The 26,677-nt window shown below is 38.5% G+C and overlaps 1 protein-coding gene across 3 annotated transcripts in view; it reads left to right on the plus strand.

Moving 5' to 3' along the window:
- LOC308691608 (uncharacterized protein) overlaps window positions 1-26,677 on the plus strand; it is a 42,273-nt gene that overhangs the window by 10,038 nt on the left and 5,558 nt on the right. For 2 of the 3 annotated variants that reach the window (XM_081367004.1, XM_081367006.1), the window contains 9 exons: window positions 8,351-8,494; window positions 8,599-8,667; window positions 23,147-23,335; window positions 23,974-24,070; window positions 24,219-24,436; window positions 24,560-24,713; window positions 25,057-25,265; window positions 25,351-25,468; window positions 26,456-26,664. In XM_081367004.1, coding sequence (XP_081223130.1) covers window positions 8,351-8,494; window positions 8,599-8,667; window positions 23,147-23,335; window positions 23,974-24,070; window positions 24,219-24,436; window positions 24,560-24,713; window positions 25,057-25,265; window positions 25,351-25,468; window positions 26,456-26,664 — 1,407 coding nt within the window. The remainder of the gene's footprint in view (window positions 1-8,350; window positions 8,495-8,598; window positions 8,668-23,146; window positions 23,336-23,973; window positions 24,071-24,218; window positions 24,437-24,559; window positions 24,714-25,056; window positions 25,266-25,350; window positions 25,469-26,455; window positions 26,665-26,677) is intronic. The other variant, XM_081367005.1, reaches the window with a different exon arrangement.

Consider the following 26,677-nt stretch of genomic DNA (forward strand, 5'->3'; position numbering starts at 1 on the left):
TGAGTGTAATTGAAAGAAAATTACTGATGGAAGGGATACAATTACAGATTGAACTATCTTCTGAAAAATATTATGTGATATTATATCATATTGCTACAATGTTTTTTTTTTATTCAAATTCCAATTTTTCTTTCAGTTCACCCTAAAATGGTCTAATTAACATTATACCATGCTAACATTACAAAACCTGTTTTTGATCTTTTGAATGCGAAGCAAAACTCAAATAAGAATAGACAAATCACCAATAATAAACAATTCTGTACTTTATTTAACGATCACCTAAACAAGACAAAGCAAAGAAAAAAGGAAGAATTGTGTTAGTGACTTTACTTTTCGTCTTCAATTGCATTAAAAAAACTCCTCATTTATAAGTCCCTTTGGATAATGCCTAATAATCTCACATAGGCCATGAATTATGGCCTGTCCATATAAATAAATAAATAAATAAATTAATTAATTAATTAATATATAAAACATTGCATAGGCTATATGGCAATAATAGGAACAATCCAATTGACAAACATATAAACATTTTTATAATACATAAATTATATAAAGTAAAATAATTACTCCGGCATTAATTAATTCAATTTATAGTTTTAGGAGAAAAGGTCCGGTAATTAAAAAAAGGTCAAACGGTGGCTTGTCTACAAAAAGTCCAAGGTTAAAGGCTAACGTTAGCTATCAAAATATTTTCGGGGAAAAAAGGCGAAAAAACATACATTAACGGCTCAAATTTTGTTACAAACCATCTTTACAAATATTAAATGGACTATATGTTGGTGTATCGATGAGCTATAAAGTAGTTTGATTAAAAAAGGAATCGAATGAGTATGATTCGCTAAATAATATTTACGATACTCACGTTTCGGCTTAAGTTCTTCATGTTTATCCGATCCAATTTGATAGGAGGCGCTGTCTCGAAAAACGAGGGGTCTGAGAATGCGGGACTCTGAGTGCGGGACTGTAGATGCAGGCTCCGAGTCTGCAGCTTCATACTACTCAAGGGGGTCGCACACCGGACGCGCAGCGCCGCATCGCGTCGCGTCTACTCTCACCTGAAAATCCGATAACGTCAGCAATTTTCATTCAAACAGCTGATTTCTGTAAATGAATATAAAACTAAACGTATTTTGCAGCCCAGAGTGAAGTCAGTAGCCCATATACATTAACTACGATTTGAGACAAATAAATGTAAATTTAATATAAAACTATGTAAATGGCGCTCTGTGGCGCGGCAGGATTTTGAACAAGGTCCTGAGCCGTTGCTGAGCGCCGCGGACAGACGCCGCCGGTGTGTGTACACTCATAGAGAATAATATGTTCGAATTTAAAAGACGTGGCTCGGCGCGTCTGGTGTGCGACCCCCAGCCCCGTCGTCTCCTGTTAAGCTAGCCATCAAAAGTAAGCCAATATACGTTTACTATGTAGTTGCCAAGTCAATGTTGTTTATATAACGTGGTTTATGTGGCCGCTGAGCCAGACTATGACCAAGCATTGTTTTTACACACTGTCCATACTGTCCTGCTGATTTGATGATGGTGTTGTTTTGCATCTGTCAGACGCGTGTGGTGTGGCCTGGCTGCGCGCAGCGGAAATGCTGTTCTTATCGCTTTCTTAAAACTGCTTATGATGACATACTTGTGCTCTGATTAAACTGTGGTGTATTCAAGCAGGTGTAGTTGTGTTGGCCTATTTTGATAACGGATGCATTTTAGGTTGTGCCCTATGGCGAGCGGATAATGACTTTTCTAAGTCTACCCTGAAGAAGGCGAAGGAGCAGTCTACCCTTCCGTCGCCGTCAGTCCGTGTCTATTTTTGAATGGGATTGATAGAGACGTCAGACGACAGACCGGCGGCGACGTCACGGCGGCGTCACAGTTGTAACGTATACCTTACGGCGACGTGGCGCCGGCGTACGTGAGAAATGTATAAAAAATCATAACGTCTGAACCAGGCACGTCGCCTAATAAGACGCCTGATACACACGTCGTCCCTCAGTACATCGCCTAATAAGACGCCTAATACACACGTCGTCCCTCAGTACGTCGCCTAATAAGACGCCTGATACACACGTCGTCCCAATCTAATGTTATTTTTCCGATGTTGATAACGAAAAGTGAATAGCATGAGTAAGATTGGATTTGCAATAGGCGATCGGGAGACATGATTTTTGTTTTGTTTTGTAAGCTTTTCTTTAAAGTGAATTTTTGTTTAATATTAAAGCCTCTTAATTTTAAATTTGTCATCACCCAATTGCTTGGATTTAATAAAAAAAGAAGCGAATATTCCATAAACAGGCTCTAACTTGTTGGTCTTTCTACAGCAGTGTTTCAATAAATGGTCTATCTTAGACAGAAAAGTTAACAACAAAGTAATAAAAATCTTTTATTTGCTAAATCTATCCCTGCCTCCAGATACAAATGGTCCCCCTTGTATGAAAATATTAATTGGAATGGAGCATGGAGTAACCCACATACATTTTTAATTACAAACAAATTAAAAGAAATATAATTTATTACCCCTGTAACAGATTATCTCTAAATTTATAGCCTACCGTAGACGAAAAATGCAGCTTTTGCTTTATGGAAACGGAAACGTTAGACCATTTATTCTATAATTGCTCACATAGCTCTTCTCTGTGGAATGATATAGCCTACAATGTTTCATTAATGGCAACATAAGAATAGGACAGAGGCCGCACTATGCATAGACGTTTTTTATTCGTTGCACAAACGCGTTTCGGCGTGTGCCTTCTTCAGTGAAGAAGGCACACGCCGAAACGCGTTTGTGCAACGAATAAAAAACGTCTATGCATAGTGCGGCCTCTGTCCTATTCTTATGTAGGCTATTATATTTTTAGGCCAGCACTCTAAAAAGTGTTTTATCAAAAATTGAGTGAAGCCTGCTCCTATCCTCATTAATCATTAATGGCAACAACAATGTTTCAACAACTTGGCTCAAACATAGCCTACATTTATCTAATTTTGATATCATCTTTTACTTTTCTGACTCAAATTTCTCTGTACAATATATAGTCGACTTAATCATTTTGCTTGGAAAATTCTTTATTCTTAAAGGGGTGGTTGATTGCTATTTCACTTTTTTCATTTTAAATACTGTGTAATGTTGCTGTTGGTGCATGAACAGTATCTGCAAAGTTGCTGCGCTGAAAGTTCAACATAAGCAGAGATATTGTCTTTTAAAAATCAGGAAGTTGAATGCCTACAAAAACGACTCGAATGGGACTACAACGAGATACTTCCCGGGTTTTATACGTAACTAACCCATACATTTACATCAACCCTCCCTCCGGAACATGTTCTGCTGTCGAAGAGGAGGAGTTATAGTGGAGAGCTGTAGCTGTCAGGTCTTCTGTGTTCAGGCTTCCTACAGACGCTGTAGTTCGTCAACAATGGTTCAAATTTAAGTTTGATTATGTTCCTGACAATTACAATCGTAGTTTAGCTCTCTGTGCTGCACATTTTACGGAAGACAGCTTCCAGAATCTACACGAGTTCAATGTCGGATTCAACAAGAAACTATTACTCCAACATGAAGCAGTTACAGCTTTAAAACCAGAGGCCACAACCTGCAAGTAAGATTTAATCATTTTAAATGTATTTGCCTGTATAATTTAAGACGTAATGTTTTACTTTTATCAAGGATGTAAAAAAATGCCAGCGCTGGCTGTAGATGCGTACAAACATTTTGGACCCGAATTTGTAACTTATATGTACAAATTTTGTAAACGTATTTCCCATGTTTACTTTATGACGTAATTTTTTGATTGATCAAGAACGCAAACCAATGCCAAAGCTGTTTGGTTATAGTAGCTAGTTAGTTCGATGTTATTTTGTGTGTATAAGAAACGTATACAAACTTCAAAAAATTATCGCAACAGCAAACTTCAGCTGCACATGTACACCTAAAGAAAACGACAAACTGAGTAAACTACCGGTAAGTTTTGTGAATAGTTAAACGGTTGTTCATTCTATCAATAAAACAATATCTTTAAAAAACGGTATTACTCAGTCATGTATTCAGTTATATTAAATGTTTAATCAGGGGGAAAGCGTATCTCAAAAGCTAACAAACAGCAGTAGCATTTTCAAGTAACAGCGTATGGGAATTCTTTGAGAAAATAATAATTAAAAAAAATTACCATTCAGAAACGTTTAGTAAGAGCCGTGTTTGCGGAGGTTCTGCTTGACTCTCTTCATCACCGCTCTCTGGGTCTGATTCTGGCTCAAACTGATGAGGCAATATTGACACCATTACATTTGACCGGGTTCGGAGCACATGCAACTGTCGCCCGTAAAGGTAATGGGCGTGAAGATTCCGGACGCAGTTTAGCCAATTACAGCACGCCGGCCGAACTAACCAATCTGAGCCCATTGCCTGTTTCTGAGGGAGTGTTTTCATAGACTCAGGAAGTCAACCGGTCGTTCAAATGACAGAGGAGGACGCGGCTTACAATAAAGGTGAAATTTATGAAAAATAAGGCGTTTTTTAACAAACGAAACACGAAGACATGTTATATTGCAGCCCATAAACACAATCAAGCAAAGAAAAAAGGCAGTAAACCACCCCTTTAAATCGAAGTTTATGAAAAACTACGGTGACGCATTGCTGCCACATAGGCTACATATAATTTTTTCCATTCAATTATGTCGTAATAACGAGATCTTATGTCGTTTTGACGACATATTTTTCTCGTAATAACGAGATCTTATTTCATTAAAACGACACATTTTGTAGTCATGTACAAAATATGCCTTTATCCACATAAAATTGATAGCCAATCATGTCTTTATCATACGTTCAAAAAGCTGAAGAAATAGCAGCCCCCAACGGCAACGGACATTCATGTTAAAAGATCAAATTCTGTACACACCTTATTAATAGCAGATGAGCCCAGAATGCGAACATTGTGTTTAATTCAGACTGTAAAAAATAGGTTTAATTGCATATTAGGCTAAGCATAAAGAAAAAGCTTAATGTGGCTTAATAGGCTTCAGTGATAAAGATCAAATGCTGTACACACCTTATTAATAAACCATATCCTACAGAAAAGCAGATGAGCCCAGAATATGAACGCAATGCATTTAATTATACGTTAAGCGTTTTCTGATAGAAACCCTTTATTATAAAGAAAATAAAGGTGGCTCTTAACGTTTCTTTCTATGGGAGGATGGCATTGCGGTGCACAGCAAATCCTTTAAATGGTATTCAATGCAAAACAAAAATGAAAAATAAAAGTAGCCAATAAAATAAACAAATTATTGTGGCATTAATTAGCCCACAAACAATATTTATTTTAAAGACTAAACGAATTTGTTTAAAGAAAAAAAAAAAAACAGCATTGGGCGTTTATCTGTAGAGTGTTTCAGCCGCCCTTTTCAAACTGGCGCAATAAAATGCAACAGAATTTGATTTGTTAAACATGAAGGACTTATCAGTCTGGCATGGCCGCTCGCTCTAACGTTAACCTAGATAAATGTTCGCTATTATTAAGCGCATATCCGAGTGTTTGTGCGGAGTGTGGAGCGCGCACTGCATGGCACACATGGACGCGCCGGTGCCATCACTCGCATTTTCCTATCAACAGTGGAAACAACTTAAATACTCCATTTCTGGTCATACAGAAAAGAATAATACATCAGTCGCAACTTTATTTGTGTAAACTCTCAACAACAAGAAAACGAACGCGCTTTCATGATCTCTGTGAATTGGAGCGCATCTAAAAAATGAACCGAAAACAGTTAGCCTCACAGACATGAGAAATATCACTATCTATATAAAGTTTATAAATAAAATAAAAATGTCCACCAACGAAAAAAAAATCCAATCGAAAGCAAATACGGTAGGCTACCATCTGATTATGTGATCCTGTCCGTATGAAAGGCGCATTCATTAGCCTACTTTTGCCGGTGCTTTGCGGCAAGTTTTATGCGCTTGAGCGCGGAATAGCCATATACACCCAGCCAGGATTGAATATAAACGTGCGATTAGTCCTAATTGCTTAAATAAATTACTACTAGTCTAGAAAAATCCTTTAGTCTATGGCAACTCTAATCAATAGCCTACATTTAATATTTAACATTATTTAATTAGTAATTTTATCCAGCTCTTTACATTAAATTAGTTGAGTTAGCATAGTTCATGAACAAATAAAATAATAAAATAAAGTTTAAATTATACCGGTAACATTTCTATATAGCATTGCTTATTCCACCACACAAAGGACTGTTTATAAGGTGACTGTCCGTTATAGCCTACATGTGAAGATTGTATATGGCTGTATCTTGAAGATTTTTGTATTGTATCTTCTGTTATAAAGATGAAGATTGACATTTCGTTAATTAAACAAAATAAGAACACAATGTTGTAAAAAATAAACAACTTAGGCTATGTTCTGTTAGATGTGTTTTGACTACTTTTTGTTTAATTATCTCTAGGTAATGAAGATATAGCCTATTAACAAAAATAAATCTTTGGCTATATATAATTAATATATTATATAAAAAAAAACTTATAGGCCTGTATAAAATATATTTTTTAAAAGGGCCTCATTGATTCATTTTGCCTGATTGGGGGCTGTTACTATTTGCATAAGCTTTTTGAACGTAGAAGTGTGAAAAAGGATAGGCTGTCAATTTTATGTGGATTATAAAGGCAAAAAAAAAAAAGATGTCGTGACATCTCGTTATTACGAGAAAAATATGTTGTTTTAACGACATAAGATCACGTTATTACGAGAAAAGATGACGTTAAAACGACATAAGATCTCGTTATTAGGCTACAACATAATTGAGGGGAAACAATAATATGTATGTGGCAGCAGCTATGCCTCACCGTAGTACTGCTCTTGATGTAAAGTGTAACAATTATCGTCAGTTATCCTCTTGCGCCCTCTGTTGGCATTTGTACATAATATACATATGTTCATTGTTTATATATTTCTTCATGTATTTTAATAGTGTTGTTAAATAAAATAAAATAATTAATTACTTTTAATACCCTACTTTATTTGAACCAGTTATATTGCCTCATTTGTAATTATGTATTTAAGTCATACTAAAGGCTATTGTTCACTTCAGATCTATCTTTATGACCAAAAAATATATAGCCTAAATAAATAGTCGACACTGACAGCCCTAGTCTTGAACATTTGACCATGAACCTACATTGTTTTGCATTTTGTGACTAAACGACTATTTCCCTGTCTTATATTTTTTCATTGTTGGTTTCTTGAAAATAATAGGCTATTAAAATACTTTCTTGTCACCTTCTCCTGTAAACAATATCGTGAATAGTTTAATTTTGTGTATTCGCCCATTATGGTCAACTGTGTAAATTAAAATTATTACCACCTTCAAAAGTAAAAACTCAGACTGACACATTCCAGAATATTATGTTTATAGATTACAATTAATGAATTTATCTGTTCAACTTTAAAGTTGTTGTTAATAATTGTGCAAAAAGTTGTGACTTTGATGGTGTATAATTTGCATAGCCCTCATATCCAGTAGAAAGTGAGTGAATTATATATATATATATAAAAAAAAACTATGTTTGTAAACCATTCAGAGATGACATTAATGACATACACAACTTTGTATACAATACAAAATTTGTATCAATGATATTTTCAATGTCATCAGAATACAAGAAAAGAATGATTGATTAGAAAGATAACAAAGGAAAGATAAGAAAAGCTAGGGGGGGAAATAGATATTATTTTATTGTGATGCGACGGAGTCATGCTGTGGTGAGACGTTGGTGTCACGCGTCTGTGATGCGACGTGCTGTGGTGAGACGTTGGAGTCACGCGTCAGTGGTGCGACGTGCTGTGATGCGACGTTGGAGTCACGCGTTGGTTTCACCCGTCTGTGGTGCGGCGTACCCCTTCTGTCACGTAAAAGTACACGACTGTAGACTTCGGTAAGTTATCCGTGGCATTATCCACTCGCCATAGTGCCCACCTGATTTTCTCTGGGCCCACCTACATTGTGATTCCTGGCTACGCTACTGCTTTAGACATAGTTTAGCGATCTCTTGATTTCTTCCAACTCATGGTTTACTTCCACTTGTGGATCTATTCTCTTGGGCGGCATGTTTGATCCAGTTGAACATCAATAAATGACGATATTTCACCAGCGTGCTTCATGTTTGCTATTTCCCCATAGTAATGAAATAGTAAATTAAATTTGCTTCTTTCTTCCAGCTTGTGGCATGATTTATGATATGATTTATGCTTGAACTCGCTCCTCCCTCCTTTTCTCCTTTTATTTGGCCTTCTGTTAACCCACCTGTAATAGGTGATGTTGGCTGTTTGTGGTTTCAGAGGGAGGCAGAATTTCGGTTGCTGGTGTGGTTTATAAATCAGGACTCAAATGGGGAGGAGAAATCCTACCCTTTACAGCTCACCTGCCCTCTTCAGGTCCCATGGGGGCCTCGGGAGCTTGTCTGTGAGCAGAACTACATGGAGGTGAAACAAATCTCTTATTTTATTTTTATAAATAGCAAATTTCTAAATATAAAACTGTTGTTTGGAAACACAAACCAGTCCAATGATGCTTTTCTATTCCCTAGGTGTCAGTGCTGAAACAGCTGCCTCCTAATAATCACATGGGTACAGCGTGGGTAACCCCAGCCCCTGTGGTAAGAGACTGTGTGCATTTGGACCCTTTGGATTTAATGTCTGAATTAACCTGTGTCGGTCATGACTAGCAGCACCTGTGAACTGAGTTAACTTCCATTGTTTGATCAGAAAATTAGTGAAAACCTAAGCCACACCATTGATTGCTGCCTGAATTCAGAGACGCTACTTAAAGCCATAAGCTTTATTCCTCAACATTGTAGCTTAAATGATTGCTAATTAAACTTGGATAATGCTAAAAACTCCCTGATCGTCAGCTATTTTACACTTATGACAACCTAATTTTATCTTTGATTCTTTTGAGATTTATTTACTTGCAGCAAAACGGACCATTATCGGCCCGAGCATCAGATTTTTCAACTGTAACATCATATTTTCATAAAATTAAAATTTGGAGTATTGCTTGGTCTTCACACTTGTATCATCGTTGTATATCATCATTTCACCCAGCCCTACCAATTGCTCTATGATAAAGCACCAAAACCTGCATTGAACCAATGCGTATTGTAAAAAGCACTATACAAATACATTTGAATTGATTGACAGATTGTAATTCTAATTGTAACTCAAACAGATTGTAATTCTGTTTGGTGTTGTAATTCTGTTTGGTGCTGCTATTAGTACAGAAATTACACAATTCACTTTTTAACAGTGTTGTGCTGCTGCTGCTGTTGGTTTGTGTCTGTAAGCTTTGTATATCTTTGTTTTGAATCATTATTTACTATCATTCCTTGTTGTTTATACTGCTAAATATAGCTTACTCAACATCACACATTAACCTAACATCGCTAGCTTCAAATCGTTATTGCTAGCAAAACACGCTAGTAATTCGCTAGCCTGTTAGCGTGCCATCCGTGCGCTATTTATTTATTTTTATTCGTTTAATTTTTCTCGCGCACGCTCGCGCCTTTTACGAGTTCATCAAACCTTAGGTGAATGGGATCAGTCAACAAACACAGTGAGTTATGTCATCTTCTCCTCTTATTGTCACTTGCACTTCATGTAACATGTATAGCATAGCCTTCTCTGTCAGCACAGGATTTACATGTGATTAATGCAATATAGTCAGGCTGATGGAGAAGTTTTCAGAACTAGAGACACGCATCCAAACTTTAATCGAGGTTAATTGTAAGAGTGCAAGGGCTTTAGATACTGCTTTGGATGCGACTAGCTTAGTGAACTCTGTACATTGTTTGGTTCCGGCTGTAGTAGAGCCCGTGCAGCAGGGCAATTGGGTGACGGTGAGACATTGTAGTTGCGGGACAAAACACCGCTCTTCTGTTCCGATTACCATAACAAATAGATTCTCCCCACTCAGTGACACACCCACTGTGAATCCTGTTGAATGTGCCCTAGTTATTGGCGATTCTATTACACGGAACGTGAAAATAGAGACACCAGCCACCATAATCACATGTGTGCCGGGGGCCAGAGCGCCTGACATCAAAGCAAATTTAAAAGTGTTGGCTAATGCTAATCGTAAATTCTCTTAGATTATTATTCACGTCGGCACTAATGATGTTCGACCCCGCCAGTCGGAGATCACTAAAATTTAAAGTTAAAGAGGTGTGTGAACTCGCAAGTACGATGTCAGGCACTGTAATTTGCTCTGGATGATTACGTTACTGTTGATGATCTGTCCATCATCGTATAAAGCCCGCCCTAACGATTTGATTGGTCCGAACAGCTCTGGTTCGGGCATAATAGCTCCACAACGGATCAAGTCCAGACTGAACTTCCCGACCTAAAAATGTTGTGGGTGGGGCTAAGTTCGGCTGGCATCCAGGCTAACTGGCTGCAGATCAAGTCCTAATTGTTGGTGATTTTAATTGTAGCGAAATCATCTCAAATGAGGGGAATGTATAATTAATAATTAATAATTAACAATTGATCATACTGGTTATAAGCCATTATTACCTACACATTTTAAATCGCCCAAAAAGGGATTACATAGCCCATATATTTGTATCTCTGTATACAGATAATTAACCACAACGAATTATAATTATAAATATACAGATAGGCTATAGATCAAATTTAAGAATAACCTACAAAATTAATTCCACATCGAATAATCTGTTCGTTCACCTAACCGACCATACGATCTTATCAACTCTCAGGGAGTATTATTCTTCTTATAAACTCTCAAGAAAGGCCATTCTTCTGGCCATGAAGCATAACCCCCTTGTTCTATAAGATTACTCACCTGTAGGCTAATCAACAATGTAAAGCTTGTAGCTTAAGATCACACATTTAAGAGGCTTTGTTCGATGAGCAGCAGACAGAGACAATCAAGCGTATAATGGGTTTTTAATAAATGAAACTATAAACATACCACTACATTTAACTAAGAATATATAAACAGTAACGAAAGTAAAGAAAGAAAGAAAGATCACAGAATGGCAAACTATCACAAACAGTTAAAGGGACATTTAAGTAGGAATTTCTCCCATCTAGTGGTGAAATTGTATTTTGCATTCAAACGAATAATACTCTCCAGTGCCTCACTTTTTCAAATGCGTGTTGCATCTACGGTAGCCGTTATGTACCAAAAAGCTATGACAGGATGTCTTATAATAGCACTTCGAGTTTTTCTTCAGGTGAACAGGTTTGTTATTTAAAACAAACTGACACTTGAAACAAGGAAAAAAAGAATGTTACAGTATGAATTACTGACTGTGAAAAACATTAACTATGGTAATTAGTAGTAATGCCTTCTTTACTCATATTTTTTGAAGTACGTGCATTGTTAGATATCCTCATCATCAGAGCCTTCTCTAACGTTACTTTACTCAATAGCTGCTATTCATCAAAGAGCCTGTTTAACTTTTAACTATAAATGTTCTACTGTCTATATAATAAAGTACACAACCAAGCAATGAAAAAAAAGCTTGTAATTAAGACCGTAACATTGACTTACCTGTCGAGAAGAAAGCAGGCAACTTCAGGGTCTCTTTTGAAAGCTTTCTCCTGCATTAGCTATCCCGACATTAACCCTTGTTTTTGTAATCTCCGGTCACGTTTCCTTTTACGGTCTATTTTGGACTTTTTCGACAACGAGGACTCATCCTGTGACTCAGCGTATGTATGAATGAACGGTGTATAAATAACCGTGCAGTGCAGCCTTTTAAACTTGCCGCGGCAGTGACAAGCGCCTCTCACTGCTCTGCTCCTCCGCTTCTGCTGACTTCAGTCACGTGACGCTGGTTCTGAACGAAAACGCGTTGTGGAAACGCGTTGGCCTAGTACTTTTTGTCCCTCTCTGCTATTATAGTTTTTTAAGATGGCGGAACTACATGGAAGCCTCCATGGACCTACCCGTCCTATGTATATAAAGATAATAAATTTTTCGTTTACGAGGATTAGTCTGATCATTGGCATAGGTATTTATACACCATTGAGGGCATATTTATTAATAAAAATATTGATTTTACATAATAAAATACCTAATAAGCTACACATAGTCCCTTTAACCTTTGAGAGCCAGCAAAGAATCAAATCACCTTAAAGACAACCTTAAACGCATTTAAATCTCGATAGAAACAGTACTTGCATGGCACTTTGTTGTTTGAGCGAGTGTGTGTGAGTGTCCGTGTTTGGTGTGTCCGTTAGTTGGAAGCGTTCTTTCGGTTCTCCAGAGCGCTTCGTCCGCGGGAAGTTCAAACGGTTTACTTGTAAGCGGAGTTGCCAGAAATTCAGTTTAAAGGAACCGTATGTAAGATTGTGGCCAAAACTGGTACTGCAATCACTTTCAAATTACTGTAGAGCGGTGTATCCCCTCCCCCTCCCCCCTGACTCGAGGTTGCCAGATAGGCTGCAGGATCCAGCAGGAACGTAGGCTGCTACAAGGAGCTTTCAACTAGAGCAGAGCTGGCAACCCGGATGCCGAAACACTACTGACTTTGTGATTGGTAGATAGGTGGAGGGTGGGGCATCAGGCCAAAACACAACATGACAACATCAACATCAGTTGAGGGCTGCAACTTCACTTTTAAATGACAATATCCTTGCCGGACTATTGTCAGTGAGTGTCAAGTATTTGAAATGAATATGATTTCTTAATGTCTAGTGACATATCAGGGCCATTTTATGATTAATTGAAATACATTTCTTACATACGGTTCCTTTAAGTCCATTTCACTTGTAGGTAGAAATGAATGAGCACGAGACTAAAACGAGGCAAGACATAATAGACCAGGTTGAAATCACAAAAATGTGCCTAAATAAAAATCCTCAGGCATTTTTGAGTAAAAGTTGGCAAATAGACTATTCTAGGGTTTTTTTTTATGCTGAATCCATTTTTGCTGTTTGGTAAGCTGTATCTCTTACATGAAACTCAGTAGAGTGCAAAATCCAAGATGACCGCCTCATACGCCAAAGTGAGCAAATTTCTCAGCACTGGCTCAAAGATAAACTGTTTTTATTGTGCTATAGCATTTGAGTAAAGGAAACAAACAGAATAGTCAGAACAAGTTAGGCATTCTGTCTTACAATATTTCAGGTAAACCCTGACTATTGTGTATTTGAGTATGTCCATGTAAGAACATCAACATCATGCTGGTGGCAGCAAAAGGCCTATATCTTAAACCATCATCCTATTACATTAAGAGTGTTTATTACTTTTCAACATTTACATGTCAATGTAAATACGTTTAAGGACTTAAATTTAACCAAACTAAATTCTCTTTTGGTTTATTTATGAAAAAGATATTCTCAAAGATTGCTTGTAAATATTAAGAATTGAGACAAATTAACAAATTACCAAAACATATCACGGTAATGTGCCACACCACTAACATTAGCTTTGAACAGATAAAGGAAATAAACAGAGTAAACTTGGCCTAAAATTACCTTATAAAGTTGGACATAACATTAGATGAATAATAAATAAAACATGAACTGCATGGCATATAAAATGTAATGTTATTTAAACAATGGTGCAACAAGATTTTCCAATATGATCACAACAACACAGAGCAGTGCTCTTATTCAGTTCAGCAATTGCTACATTCTGCATCACTTGTCTTGCACTTGCATGCAGCAGAGCAACGCAGACGAGACTTTTTACATTTACATCGTGCACTCATACATCTTAAGGCGCAGTTGCAACTGATCAATTCCAAACAGTAGTCTGACTAACCGAGGTTACGTTAGGTAACCAAGTACGTTCTTTTAAGAGAGGTTCTCTCGTATTGCGTAAGTTGCTTACGCTATGGGAACCCCTTGTCAACGCCGTGCGCGCCGATCATCCACTGCATGAGTCCCAGGGAAGCCTGGGGAACACAAAACATGTGGGAAACAGGCGGCCAGCAACGCGGGCCAGCACATGTACATACATGTAAGCACTTCATAGGGAAATACAGAGCGGCTCCGCCGGTCTCTGTATAGAGAATATCGCCCTTAGTACAGCTCAACCAGAAGAGCTAATAGTCACGTGAGAGTAGCCTGCACACGAACAAACTGGGCAGAACATACACACCACTTAGACTGATAAAAGTCTAGCCTGCAAGGCGGGAACTTCCAGGTTATAAAACTTAACAAATGTAGAGGGGGAGGCCCAGCCTGCCGCCATACAAATGTCATGAATAGAAATCCCGCTGGACCAAGCCCACGATGAAGCCATGCCTCTAGTGGAATGGGCCCTGATGCCCAGAGGGCACTGCAGGTGTTTGGACGCATAGGCATGCTGCGATAGCGTCCACTATCCATCTGGACAGGCTATGTTTCGAGGCGGTGAGACCCTTGGTGCGCCCACCAAACGAAACAAAGAGCTGCTCAGAACGTCTGAAGGCGGCAGAGCGTGTGATGTAAACTCTCAGCGCCCTGACGGGGCATAGGAGTTTTTCACCGCCCTCGCTATCGGATGCTGGCAGAGCCGATAGGGAGATGATCTGCCCTCTAAAGGGAGTGCCAATCGCTTTGGGGACATAGCCATGTCTCGGTTTGAGGATGAATTGAGAGTCATTAGGTCCAAACTCGAGACACGCGGGGCTAACAGATAGCGTGTGTAGATCCCCCACACGTTTTACTGATGACAGAGCTATCAGAAAAACGGTTTTGAGCGAAAGGTATTTTAGGTCCACGGATTCTAACGGTTCAAAGGGAAACGCTTTCAGGGCCTCTAGGATCAAAGAAAGATCCCAAATAGGAACCGAAGGGGGTCGCGGGGGGTTCATCCTCCTGGCTCCTCTAAGGAAGCGGATGATGAGCTTGTTCCTTCCTATCGCGCGGCCGTGCGTCGACTCTGCTAACGCTGCAATAGCCGCAACGCAAACTTTGAATGTGGAAGGGGACCTGCCCTTGTCCAACAGCTCTAGAAGGAAGGAGAGCACCCATGAAACCCCACATGTGCGTGGGTCCTGGCTCTTTGTAGCGCACCATTTGGAGAACACTGACCATTTAGACGCGTAGAGTCTTTTCGTAGAAGGAGCTCTAGACTGCGTGATCGTGTTCACGACCCCTTCTGGCAAAGCAACGGTTATTCGTTGATTATCCACGCATGCAGAGACCAACGCTCTGGATGGGGATACCGCGAACGCATAGCACAAGCGGTGCCAGACCACGTGCTGTTCTGTGTTCTGGACAAGAAGCACTCTGTCAATTGCTTCTCTGTGTTGAGGATCGTGAAGCTTGCCTCTACTTTGTGCAGCTGATTTTAGTGTCAAAAGGCCCTGTTCTGTCGCATTGTATAGCTTATCTTTCTTGGATTCTTGGCATATAATGGAAGTATCCAATGACATTGACCAGTCAGGCTTCAAACTACACACAGCTTCCATAATTGGTGATCTTATAATCTGACCAACTTCATGGGTACAATTCCACAACTGGAAATATTTTGTGTTGGTTCATGTCGCTTTTTGGATATAAAAATTAATTCTGATGAAAAATACGATGTGTGGAAATAACTGCAGAAAGTAATAAAAAGTAGAAAGTAGAATAAAAAACCTCTTGAATAACTCTGTACTCAATTCACACACTTTGATCCAAAGACAATAGTATGCACGTGACTCCAAACAAATGACTCTCGCATTTTAGATATTCTGTTTGTCCATTTGAAATAAGGAGAAAAACAGATATTTTCATGACTACAATGAGAAATAATGCAATTATCATTGTCACATACAAGTATCTTAATTCCCACCTAAATAAACTTTCTCGTTAATTGATGTCGTGCATGATGTAAAGTTTATAAATATAGAATTTCCTGACATTTTAGAGGTCATCTTGAAGTTTGCGCTCTACTGAGTTTCACATAAGAGATACAGCTTGGCAAACAGCAAAAATGGATTCAGCAGACAAAATACCCTTAGAAAAGTCTGTTTGCCAACTTTTACTAAAAAAATGCCCAAGGGTGTCACATTATCTGAAAATTGACCTAGTCTATAAAACAAAACGCGGAGAGAGGACAAACTTAGATAGACAAAACAAACTTGAAGAAAACAAAGGCTTGAAGAGCGAGATGAGCAGAGCACCGTTATCCTCCTATAAGAGAATCTTAGTCCGCCCCTTTACTGGGTGAACTGACCAATAGACTTAATAAACTTTGAGCAGGAGAGAGTTTCTTTGTCTACTCTTGACAGCCTAATTTGCATAGGTTATGATGGTGTTACAATTTGTCATTTCTACTCCAAAAGATGGTAAACCTAATAACCTAATATATATATAAATAAGGTTTACCATCTTTTGGAGTAGAAATGGAAAGAATATATATATATTTGCCTTAGGCAAACCGAGAGGTTTAATTCGGTACCAAGATCGATATGTCCGGAAGATACAAAGGTAACACTTTACAATATGGGTGCACTAATAAGCATTAATTCATGCTTAACTAATGCACAGATAATCATGTGTTAATGTATGACTCATGAAGAACTAAACCATTAATTGATTACTGCATCAGTAATCATTACTTTACTTCACAATTACTTAATAGTCATTACTTAACAATTACTTAACAATTAGTTAACAATTAGACATTACTTAATTAGTTAATAGTCATGTGCCTCAACAAGTAAAGTCATAACATGATACACTTGCAAATCATTAGTTAATGATTAATTAAAGCAGATCACTGGAAGTTGAAGTGCACTGCTTTGACCAACTGTGGTAATTCATCAATTTACACTTTTAGTTAATAAATAAGTTAAGGAATTATTACATTATGACACATTTAATTAATAACAATTCATATATTACTTAATCTATTAATCATTTAGAATCTTTATTAGTTGCTGATGCAGTAATCATTAACTAATGGTTTAGTTCTACATTAACACATCATTATCTGTGCATTAGTTAAGCATGAATTAATGCAGATTAGTGCACCCGTATTGTAAAGTGTTACCGATACAAACATAAAGATACATTCTTATTCTTTAAAGGAGAACTTGGTAACTTTTTTAACTTAATAAAACTGTCTAGAAATCATTTGGATGGTTAAACAACCTGTTCTGGTGATATTGGTGACTTTCCCCGCTCCCCCCAGCGTTCCCAGGCGGAAAACCAACCTTGCAACTTGGCCACTACCGTCCCGGCAAAATAGAAATTGGAAGTCTCGTGAGAAGCGAGAACGAGAACGAGCGCGAAACACGAAACGCTTTACGGCAATTCAACATAAACACACACGCATGTATGATGTATTACCAGATTACCCACCTCGGTAGACAAAGCTCCACACGATTCAGTTGGCTTGCTCCGATCAAAACAAACGCACATGAGCAGCGGTAGAGAGGGGGAGGAGGCCGCCGCAAGTGAGTTTTTTACGACCGTGTTGTGAAATATACGCCCCCCCACAGCTGTAGGGGGAGCTCGTGGGGAAAACATGCGACAACAAAAGGGAAAATCAGCGAAGAAGTGACTAGAGTTCGCTATAGAGTTGCCGAGTTCTCCTTTAAAATAAGCACTTAGAGTTCACCTAACACAACTATAAAGTCATAACTAGGCTAATATAAGGGGGGAAACATGCATGCATACAGGAATATATCATATACACAGGGATTAAAGTTCTCCGTCGCTACGACGGATTTCCGTTAATTGCAGCAAGTCTATGACGGATTTCCGTCATTGCGGGTTCCAGTCTGTCCTTAAAGTCTTAAATTCACTTTTCATAATTTTAAGGCCGTAAATAGGCTTTCATTTCTCAAATAGTGTAATAAATATCTTAATTTTAGTTTGAATAGGTCTTAAATTAAGGAAAGACGAGGTGTATTCACCCTGCTGAGGGGGATGTGATCAAAGCCTGGAGTGGAGCAAAAGCACGTTCCTCTCTCCACTCTAAGCACTCTGTAATCACTTCGCTCATAGTCCACTCCGGGTTTTCAATTACCGCTCACGGAAAGTGCATGTCAGGCTACAGCTGAGCGCTGAGGTAGAACTATATTTCAGTGACACACTTATAATGCAGGTAGAGCTGGGCGATATCGATATAAAAAATATATCGATATATTTTTTAAATGCGATATGGAATTAGACCATATCACATCGATATAGTTCAAATTTGCGCTGTGATCCTTGCTCCCCGCGCCTCCGCTCCTCCTTTTCCACACTGCGTGCGTGTTTAGAGCATGTTATGTTAAGAGAGGCGAATCATGACTACTTCAGAAAACCCAGCACAATAGGAGCTACCAGGCAGGCAGTGACATAAGTGTACGCTGAAATAAAGTTTTTCACCTCAGAAAAACGGACTTTCTTGTCCTGTCAGTCGTTATCCTGTTCTCGTAGCGCCCACTCAATTGCATGCGCAAATTCAGCGGCGCGCGCTGTATTGCTTCACTGATCAAGTGCAAAAGAAACTACGAGCATGCAACGCCGTTACGTTGTAAATTACACGAAATAAAAGTAATGCAGGTATGATTCTCATTCTATTCACCAGTTTCCATGTTTCATTAACAGTTATTGTTAATATTGTGTATTCACCATGGTAACTGTCGTTTCCATATAACCCCAAAATGCCACTATTTTTCTTTGTGTTATTTTTTATATTTTTAAATGACTGTAGTGGCTCATACCAACATTGTATTAACAAAAACTAGTTTGGGACTGCTATTTAATGCTACAGTGCTATGCATAAGTTTAGACACCCATACTAAAGTTGACTAAAAAGAGGAATAAAAAATCATCTTTTGGAAACTGAACTTAATGCCTTAATTTGAAAAATTAGGAAAAATCCAACCTTAAAGGACACCAATTTTCTTTGTGAATAAATAATGTATCGTAAATAAATAAATGTTCTTCCTTAAAATACAGGGTGCATAAGTTTGGACACCCCTATGTTAAATTCCCATAGAGGCAGGCAGATTTTTATTTTTAAAGGCCAGTTACTTCATGGATCCAGGATACTATGCATCCTGATAAAGTTCCCTTGGCCTTTGGAATTAAAATAGCCCCACATCATCACATAGCCTTCACCATACCTAGAGATTGGCATGGTTGTATTTCAGTTAGCCTAATAGCTGGTTTGATTTGCATTGAGAGATGATCTTATGGAAAGTATCTCTAGGTATGGTGAAGGCTATGTGATGATGTGGGGCTATTTTAATTCCAAAGGCCAAGGGAACTTTATCAGGATTCATAGTATCCTAAAAAAATAAATAAAAAAAATACTTAAAAATAAAAATCTGCCTGCCTCTATGGGAATTTAACATAGGGGTGTCCAAACTTATGCACCCTGTATTTTAAGGAAGAACATTTATTTATTTACGATACATTATTCATTCACAAAGAAAATTGGTGTCCTTAAAGGTTGGATTTTTCCTAATTTTTTAAATTAAGGCAATAAAGGTATAGCGGAGGATCTTTTTACTTCCGGGTGGATACCCTATACTATTGGTCCTCCTAATTGTCAATCATTCTGGTGAATCAATCAAACTTTTCAAAAAGTGGAGAGGGCGGGACTTATCTAAAATTCGGAAAGATCCTCCGCTATACCTTTAAGTTCAGTTTCCAAAAGATGATTTTTTTATTCCTCTTTTTAGTCAACTTTAGCATGGGTGTCTAAACTTATGCATAGCACTGTATTTATTAGTACTAGTCTTTACTATTAGTCATATTCTTACAATTTATGTTAAGTAAAGGGGAAAAGTAACTTACTTGTGTGTTAACAAATTTTGTGTAAACGTGTTATAATTTGCATATATATATATATATATATGCAAATTATTAATTATATTAGTATGTTCCATGCCTGGTTTTCATAGATTAAAATATAGTTTTTAAAATACGCCTACTGGCAATATTAAAGCGGTTTAAAACGTCTCCCCTTAAAACGCTATTGGTCTCGACTATTTAAAAAGTTAAAGGAATATGACTTGGCCTAAAAAAAAAATTTCAGTCAGAAGATTTTTTTTCACGTTAATCCCTGTATACATTTCAGAATTACTTATATTCTGGGTTAGATGCAAAGAATGTTTGTGTGTGTATTGGGCATCTCAGAGAGGGCTTTTCTGGCCACCTGGACTCCTTGCTTGTCGAGAAAGGGGAAGTTGAACTGATTACGATCTGTTTGAAGCTCACGACGGAGTTTGGAGGTGTTTCTGTTAAATTTCCACCAGGCCACAAACGTGTCAAAGGGAGCAATTCGATTCAGACTCATTGGCGCTAAGCTGTGATTTACATGATATGAGTCACTGGGTTAAAAGCTTTCTGAATTTTAGAAGTCATCGTGATTTTGTCCATACGCTACATAATATGCATGTAGATAACAAAAAAGTGCATTGGGATTGGCATTTAAAGACATTCTTAACTCAATTGGAGTTAGACAACACGTGTCAGGACCTACTCATTGTCGTAATCATACTCTAGATCTAATATTATCACATGGAATCAATGTTGATGCCGTTGAAATTTTGCAGAAGAGCGATGACATCTCAGATCATTATCTAGTCTCGTGTAAACTTAATTTAGCCAAGGCTGCAAAGCTGACTCCATGTTACAAATATGTTAGACCTATCACTTCTGCCACTAAAGATTGCTTTATTAATAATCTTCCGGATCAGTTTCATCTCAGCATCCCAGATAGCTTAGAAGAACTCTATTGCGACAAACTTTTAACTCTCTTTTCCAGCACTTTAGAAATCATCTAAATCGTGTATTTACATGTATTTTAGACCCTATAACGACTAAGCTACTGAAAGAAATGCTTCCAGAGGTCATAGATACTCTTCTTAATATCATTAATTCATCTTTGTCATTAGGATGCGTACCAAAAAAATTTAAGCTGGCTATAATTTAAACTGCTTGTTTAAAAGAACGCAACTTGATTTTACAGAATTAGTCAATTACAGGCCGATCTCGAATCTACCTTTTCTGTCAAAGATACTACAAAAGGCAGTATCTTCACAACTATGTTCCTTTTTTAGAAAGAAATGATATCTGCAAGGATTTTCAAACAGGATTTAGACCATACCAGAGTACTGAGACAGCTCTCATTAACAAATACCAATGATTTTCTTTTATCATCTGATGGTGGTAGTATCTCTCTATTAGTGTTACTCGATCTTAGTGCTGCATTTGACTATCGATCACAACATTCTTTTAAATAGACTCGAAAATCATGTTGGCATTAGTGGAATTGCATTAGCATGGTTTAAATCATACTTATCTGACCGTTATCAGTTTGTAACAGTAAATGAAGAGATGTCTTATCGATCAAACGTTCAGTAGGGTGTACCACAAGGCTCAGTACTAGGACCGTTGCTGTTCACTCTGTACATGCTGCTCTTGGGAGATATCATTAGAAAGCATGGCATTAGTTTTCATTGTTATGCTGATGATGCGCAGCTCTATATTTCTTCACACCCTGACGAAACTTACCAATTCACAAAATTAACGGAATGCATAGCTGATATAAAAAACTGTACGACTAGCAATTTCCTACTACTTAATTCTGAGAAAACAGAGATTCTAATTATTGGTCAAAAAACTTCCTTATGTAATAACCTAGAATACTGTCTAACACTTGATGGCTGCTATGTCATGTCCTCATCGTCGGTTAGGAGCCTGGGTGTGCTCTTTGATACCAATCTTTCATTTGAAAGTCACGTGTCTAGTATCTGTAAAACCGCATTTTTTCATCTTAAAAATATACCTAAATTACGTCATATGCTCTCAATGAAAAATGCAGTTCATGCGTTCATAACATCAAGGCTAGATTATTGTAATGCTCTTATGGGTGGTTGCCCTGCATGCTTAATAAACAAACTGCAGCAGCTAGAGTTCTTACCAGAACCAGGAAGTATGACCAAATTAGCCCGGTTCTGTCAACACTGCATTGGCTCCCTATTAAACATTGTATAAATTTAAAAATATTGCTGATTACTTACAAAGCACTAAATGGTTTAGCTCCCCAGTACTTGAGCGAGCTCTTAACGCATTATAGTCCTTCACGTCTATTGCGATCTCAAAATTCCGGCCAGTTGAGAATACCTAGAATATCAAAATCGACTGCTGGCGGTAGATCCTTTTCCTGTTTAGCACCAAAACTCTGGAACAGTCTTCCTAACATTGTCCGGGAAGCAGACACACTCTGTCAGTTCAAATCTAAACTAAAAACACATCTCTTTGGCCTAGCATACACATAACACATTATAAACTTCTATAATTCAATGTTAGGCTGCATAGATTAGGTCAGCCGGAACCAGGAACACTCCCTATAAATCCTGATTTACTTGTTACATCAGAAGGTTGGCGTCTACGCTAATATTAGTCTCTCTGTTTATCCGAGGTTTACCGCAGTCCGCCGGATCCAGGCCGCATCAGGATCTGATGAAGGACCTGCGCCTGGACACGATGACAACACAGTCCTGAAGTGTCAACCAGTCCCTCCCCTGTGAAGGCCTCCTTCCCTTCCCTTTACTTCAGTACAGATAAAATGTTGTTAGGATTATTCCAGTTCACGTGGCTACGCAGGCGCGACAAAAACATTTCTGTATTATAAATTAAGGCCAGACAAGTAGTTTATTGAGGGTTGATTTGTAAAGGACTACACGCCTGTGCACATGTATATTAAAACGCGCTTACCTTTGGACTGAACACGTAATGCGTATGTGCGCAACGTCTGTTTTCGCGGGTTTGCGTTTTTGAGGTTTGCGCAGAGATAACGGACAATCGTTTGCACCTTCGAACCTATTTCAGGGAGTGCATTCTCGAGACACCAGGCACTGTTTTGTGCGGATGGGCGGCCATAGCGCGCTAAGGATTTTGCTGTTAGAACGGTGTTGTTAGCGGCCCCTAAGTTAATAACTAATGATCTTCGCAACGGAATTGAATCAATCAGTCAAAACTAACTTTAGCTGGACAATAACTTTATCCTAGAGCTGTTGTAAAGCCTAAACAATCTGTTATGGTAATTTCCTATTATCTCTGTAAAGTTGTTTTGAAACAATCCATATTGTTAAAAGCGCTATATAAATGAAGGTGACTTGACTTGTGAGCCACAAGCCACCCTCCCCAGCTATCAATACATATGTTTTTTGTTCGTCTTAGGAGCTGGGTGAGGGTCTGAGGGAATGGAGGGTGGTGTTCCGCATACCTGCCCTTCATCAGGAGGGTGGCATGAGGGAGGAGACTGTGCCAGTGAGAATGGCACACCTGCTGGGCTACCACATTAACACCACCGACAGTCGCATCCTCCTGCGTTGTGCCTACAGATCCAAGCTGGCATACATGCTACAGGTAAAGGATAAATCAGAGGACTAGGTTTCAAACATTTTTCTACTTTTTTTCACAATGATCATGTGAAGGCTGGAATTCATTACATTACAATGGTTTTTGGCAGTTAGAGTTCACAGAAAATGATCTAGTGTATGATGGACACAGACTTTTACATCTAGTTAGAGGATGTCAAACAGGTTTGATTTTGAGCCGATTTTAGAAGACATCTTGTGTAGTATATTCCAGCCTTAAGCTGATAGAGCTTATCTTGAATTCTTGACATTGCTTTAATTCCAGTTGTAAATGAAATTGAAGAATACTCCACCCAAAAATTACAATTGTTATTTACTTTGCCCTCATATTGTTCCAAAACTTTATTACTTACTTTATTCTGTGTAACATAAAAGAAAATATTTTGAAGAAGATGCATTGATATTTTGGAATTCAGTTTGTTCCAATGTTGTTTCAAAATTATATTTTGTTTTCCATAGAAGGAAGGTTATGGATCTGTTATTAAAACAATGACACTAGGGTGATAAATGTAGTCCACCCAAAAATAAAAATTCTGTTAAGTCAAAGTTCCTTGGTATAAAAGCCTAAATTTTTAATTTCACTGTAAGCTGTTTTACAAATCGCATTGTTTGTCTGAATGGTTTCAGTTGGGTGAAACTGACGTGGAAGTGGTCAGTGCCACCATCTTGTACAAGCTTAAATGGACCCTGTTGACTGTGGACATGTCAGTGGCCTGCACTATGAGTATGTTGTTCTTGCTGTTTCCCATCTCCCATTTTAATCCTCCTTGTTGATATTTATAGAACATAAACTGTTGCTTTAGGATGCACTGTGTTTCTGAACTTGATTCTTTTATGCAAACGTTCACCCACCTCTTCAAATCCTCTTGTAGATCAGGCCCGAATGGATGGTTCAGATGTGTTGTGGTCTCTCCCACGCAACCTCCCCCCTCTGGTCCATCCTCCCTTCATAGAAAAGGGCCTAAAGTTGGGTGTTGGTGGACGTTACCTGTCTGAGTGTGTTGCCCAACAGCGTGGTTACATGATTCATGACAACAATGGAACTTTGGAGATCCGTATTCCTTTTGGTGCTGAGGGAGGATTCATCAAGGTATCCCAGAGATCATATGACCTCAGTGTGGTTGAAATGTATCACTTTTTCCTTTACCCAAATATAACATTTTTTAAATGTGATGTTTCTATTATCCACTGTCTATCTCCTCCTCTCGGCCAGAGTCATGTGATTGATGGACATTACTCTCAGTCATATTTTGTTGACGTCTTCCTGTTGCATGAATGGGAGGATACAGCGTGGAGTCTGACTCAGCAACGGACATTCAGAAAACTTTATATTTATCACCAGCCCCGACCAGTCATGCTTATTAACAGTGAGAAACACAAGCCAAACCACCTACGCATTCTTCTCTAGTTGCTACGTTACTTTTCTCACATATCCAGACTATCTACATGAAGTCTGGTCCGCTTTGCGTTCTGGCAAGGAACCATACCTTGTGTGTGTTTGTGTCTCTCTCTCTCTCTCTCTCTCTCTCTCTCTCTCTCTCTCTCTCTCTCTCTCTCTCTCTCTCTCTCTCTCTCTCTCTCTCTCTCTCTCTCTCTCTCTCTCTCTCTCTCTCTCTCTCTCTCTCTCTCTCTCTCTCTCTCTCTCTCTCTCTCTCTCTCTCTCTCTCTCTCTCTCTCTCTCTCTCTCTCTCTCTCTCTCTCTATATGTAGAGACTGTACCCTCACAGGGAGAGTTTTCCATTTCCTTGTGCTGTTTTCCTCATGATGTTTCTCTGGGGAATGTGACCGTAGCAGGTCAGCTGGTGCTCTGGGAGGAAATGGAAAGAAATAGTGTTCGTCTCTCTCAAAACCCTTTCCCGAACAACACATACATGTATCTGTTTCAGATGCCCTTCTATCATCCACTCGTCTCACAGAAGGTGATGCACCACATATATTTGTTTGTCAAAGTCTTTTTATTGATATTTTTATAAAGTATGCTTGCTTCCCTCTCTGGTGGTTTAGTATTTGGGAGACCGTTTAAGAAGATACACTTTCTCTGGGGTCTTCTCTTTCATTCTGTCTCCTGATGGAGAGATCTACAACTATCCTGCTACTGCTGAGGCAGACCTGCAGGATGTAGGTACGTAATGTCCACCCACAAAAAGTTTGTTTAACACTAATTTACACTAATTTTCACTACTTGCAAATAGCTCATCTTTTTGGCCAAGGCTATTTACGCTTGCTCTGCCAACCATTGTAGACAACAATCAGACAAAATTACAAAAGAAAGTTACCTGGTAACTGGAAAAGTTGCAGGGAATAAGAATAATGGATTTAGCTTTTGACGACTGACCTGAGTTCGAATCCAAGGTAGGTTTTGGGGTGGGATTTTTGAGAAAAGGACAAGTAAGGCCCAATAAGGTAGCATCCATTTATGATTATAATAAAAATAATCATTTACACAATGTTATTCTTGCATACTGTTTCATGTACTACAATACACTGATGTTCACATAGCATCAACCGCTATTTGCAGGAAGTATAAATGGCATCTTACACTATTTGCAAATTGCAGTATTTTCTTTGGACTATACACATACTAGTCGGACGCTATTTTCACTTTGTGTAAAGGGCATCTGTCACTATTTTCACTTACAAATAGCCTCTCTCTTAAAGTCAAATGTAATCATAAGCTAATCTCAAAATTAATTTCCATGTGTCATACTGTACATTACAATGTTGTGATGCCTAAATTCACTTGTAGCATATAAAAATGTTTTACTTTAGTTACTACTTGAACAAGTGCGTACCAGAGTACAAGTTGATTTTACATTCATGGGATTTTACGCCACAGAACTACTGAATCCGAACTCAGTCCACCTCCTACGTGTAGTCTCTGGATCGGTACCACTGTCCGTATGGCAGTTTTCACATTATCAATTTTTCATGTGGACTGTTTCATGTATACTCTGTTTCAAACTAAATTGCCAGTGTGAAAGTCCCTTAAAATGGTGCATAAATGCAGCAACAAGTCCAAAGTCAGCCGCTAAGGCAGCATTGAATGTGTCCTTCATGAATAGAGCAATTACTGAATACATTTATTTTTATCTGTGTCCGTGTCTCCTAGTCTTGCCAAAGCTGGAAGGGGAATGTACGGTGCGAGGTGTGCGTACATTGGCTTACTATGGTAATCTAGACTCCTCTGAGTGGAGTTTGTATGTAGGAGGAATGAAGCTTAACTGGGAGCTGGTGGAGATCGGGGGATTCTCACTAGATCCCCAAGAGCTCTACCTCAGCCTGGAGGTGCCACTTTACGCCCCTGGCATGGCCTATGAGGTACATGAAAGGC

The sequence above is a fragment of the Scardinius erythrophthalmus genome (assembly GCF_964197995.2).
Source record: "Scardinius erythrophthalmus genome assembly, chromosome: 5".
NCBI lineage: Eukaryota > Metazoa > Chordata > Actinopteri > Cypriniformes > Leuciscidae > Scardinius > Scardinius erythrophthalmus.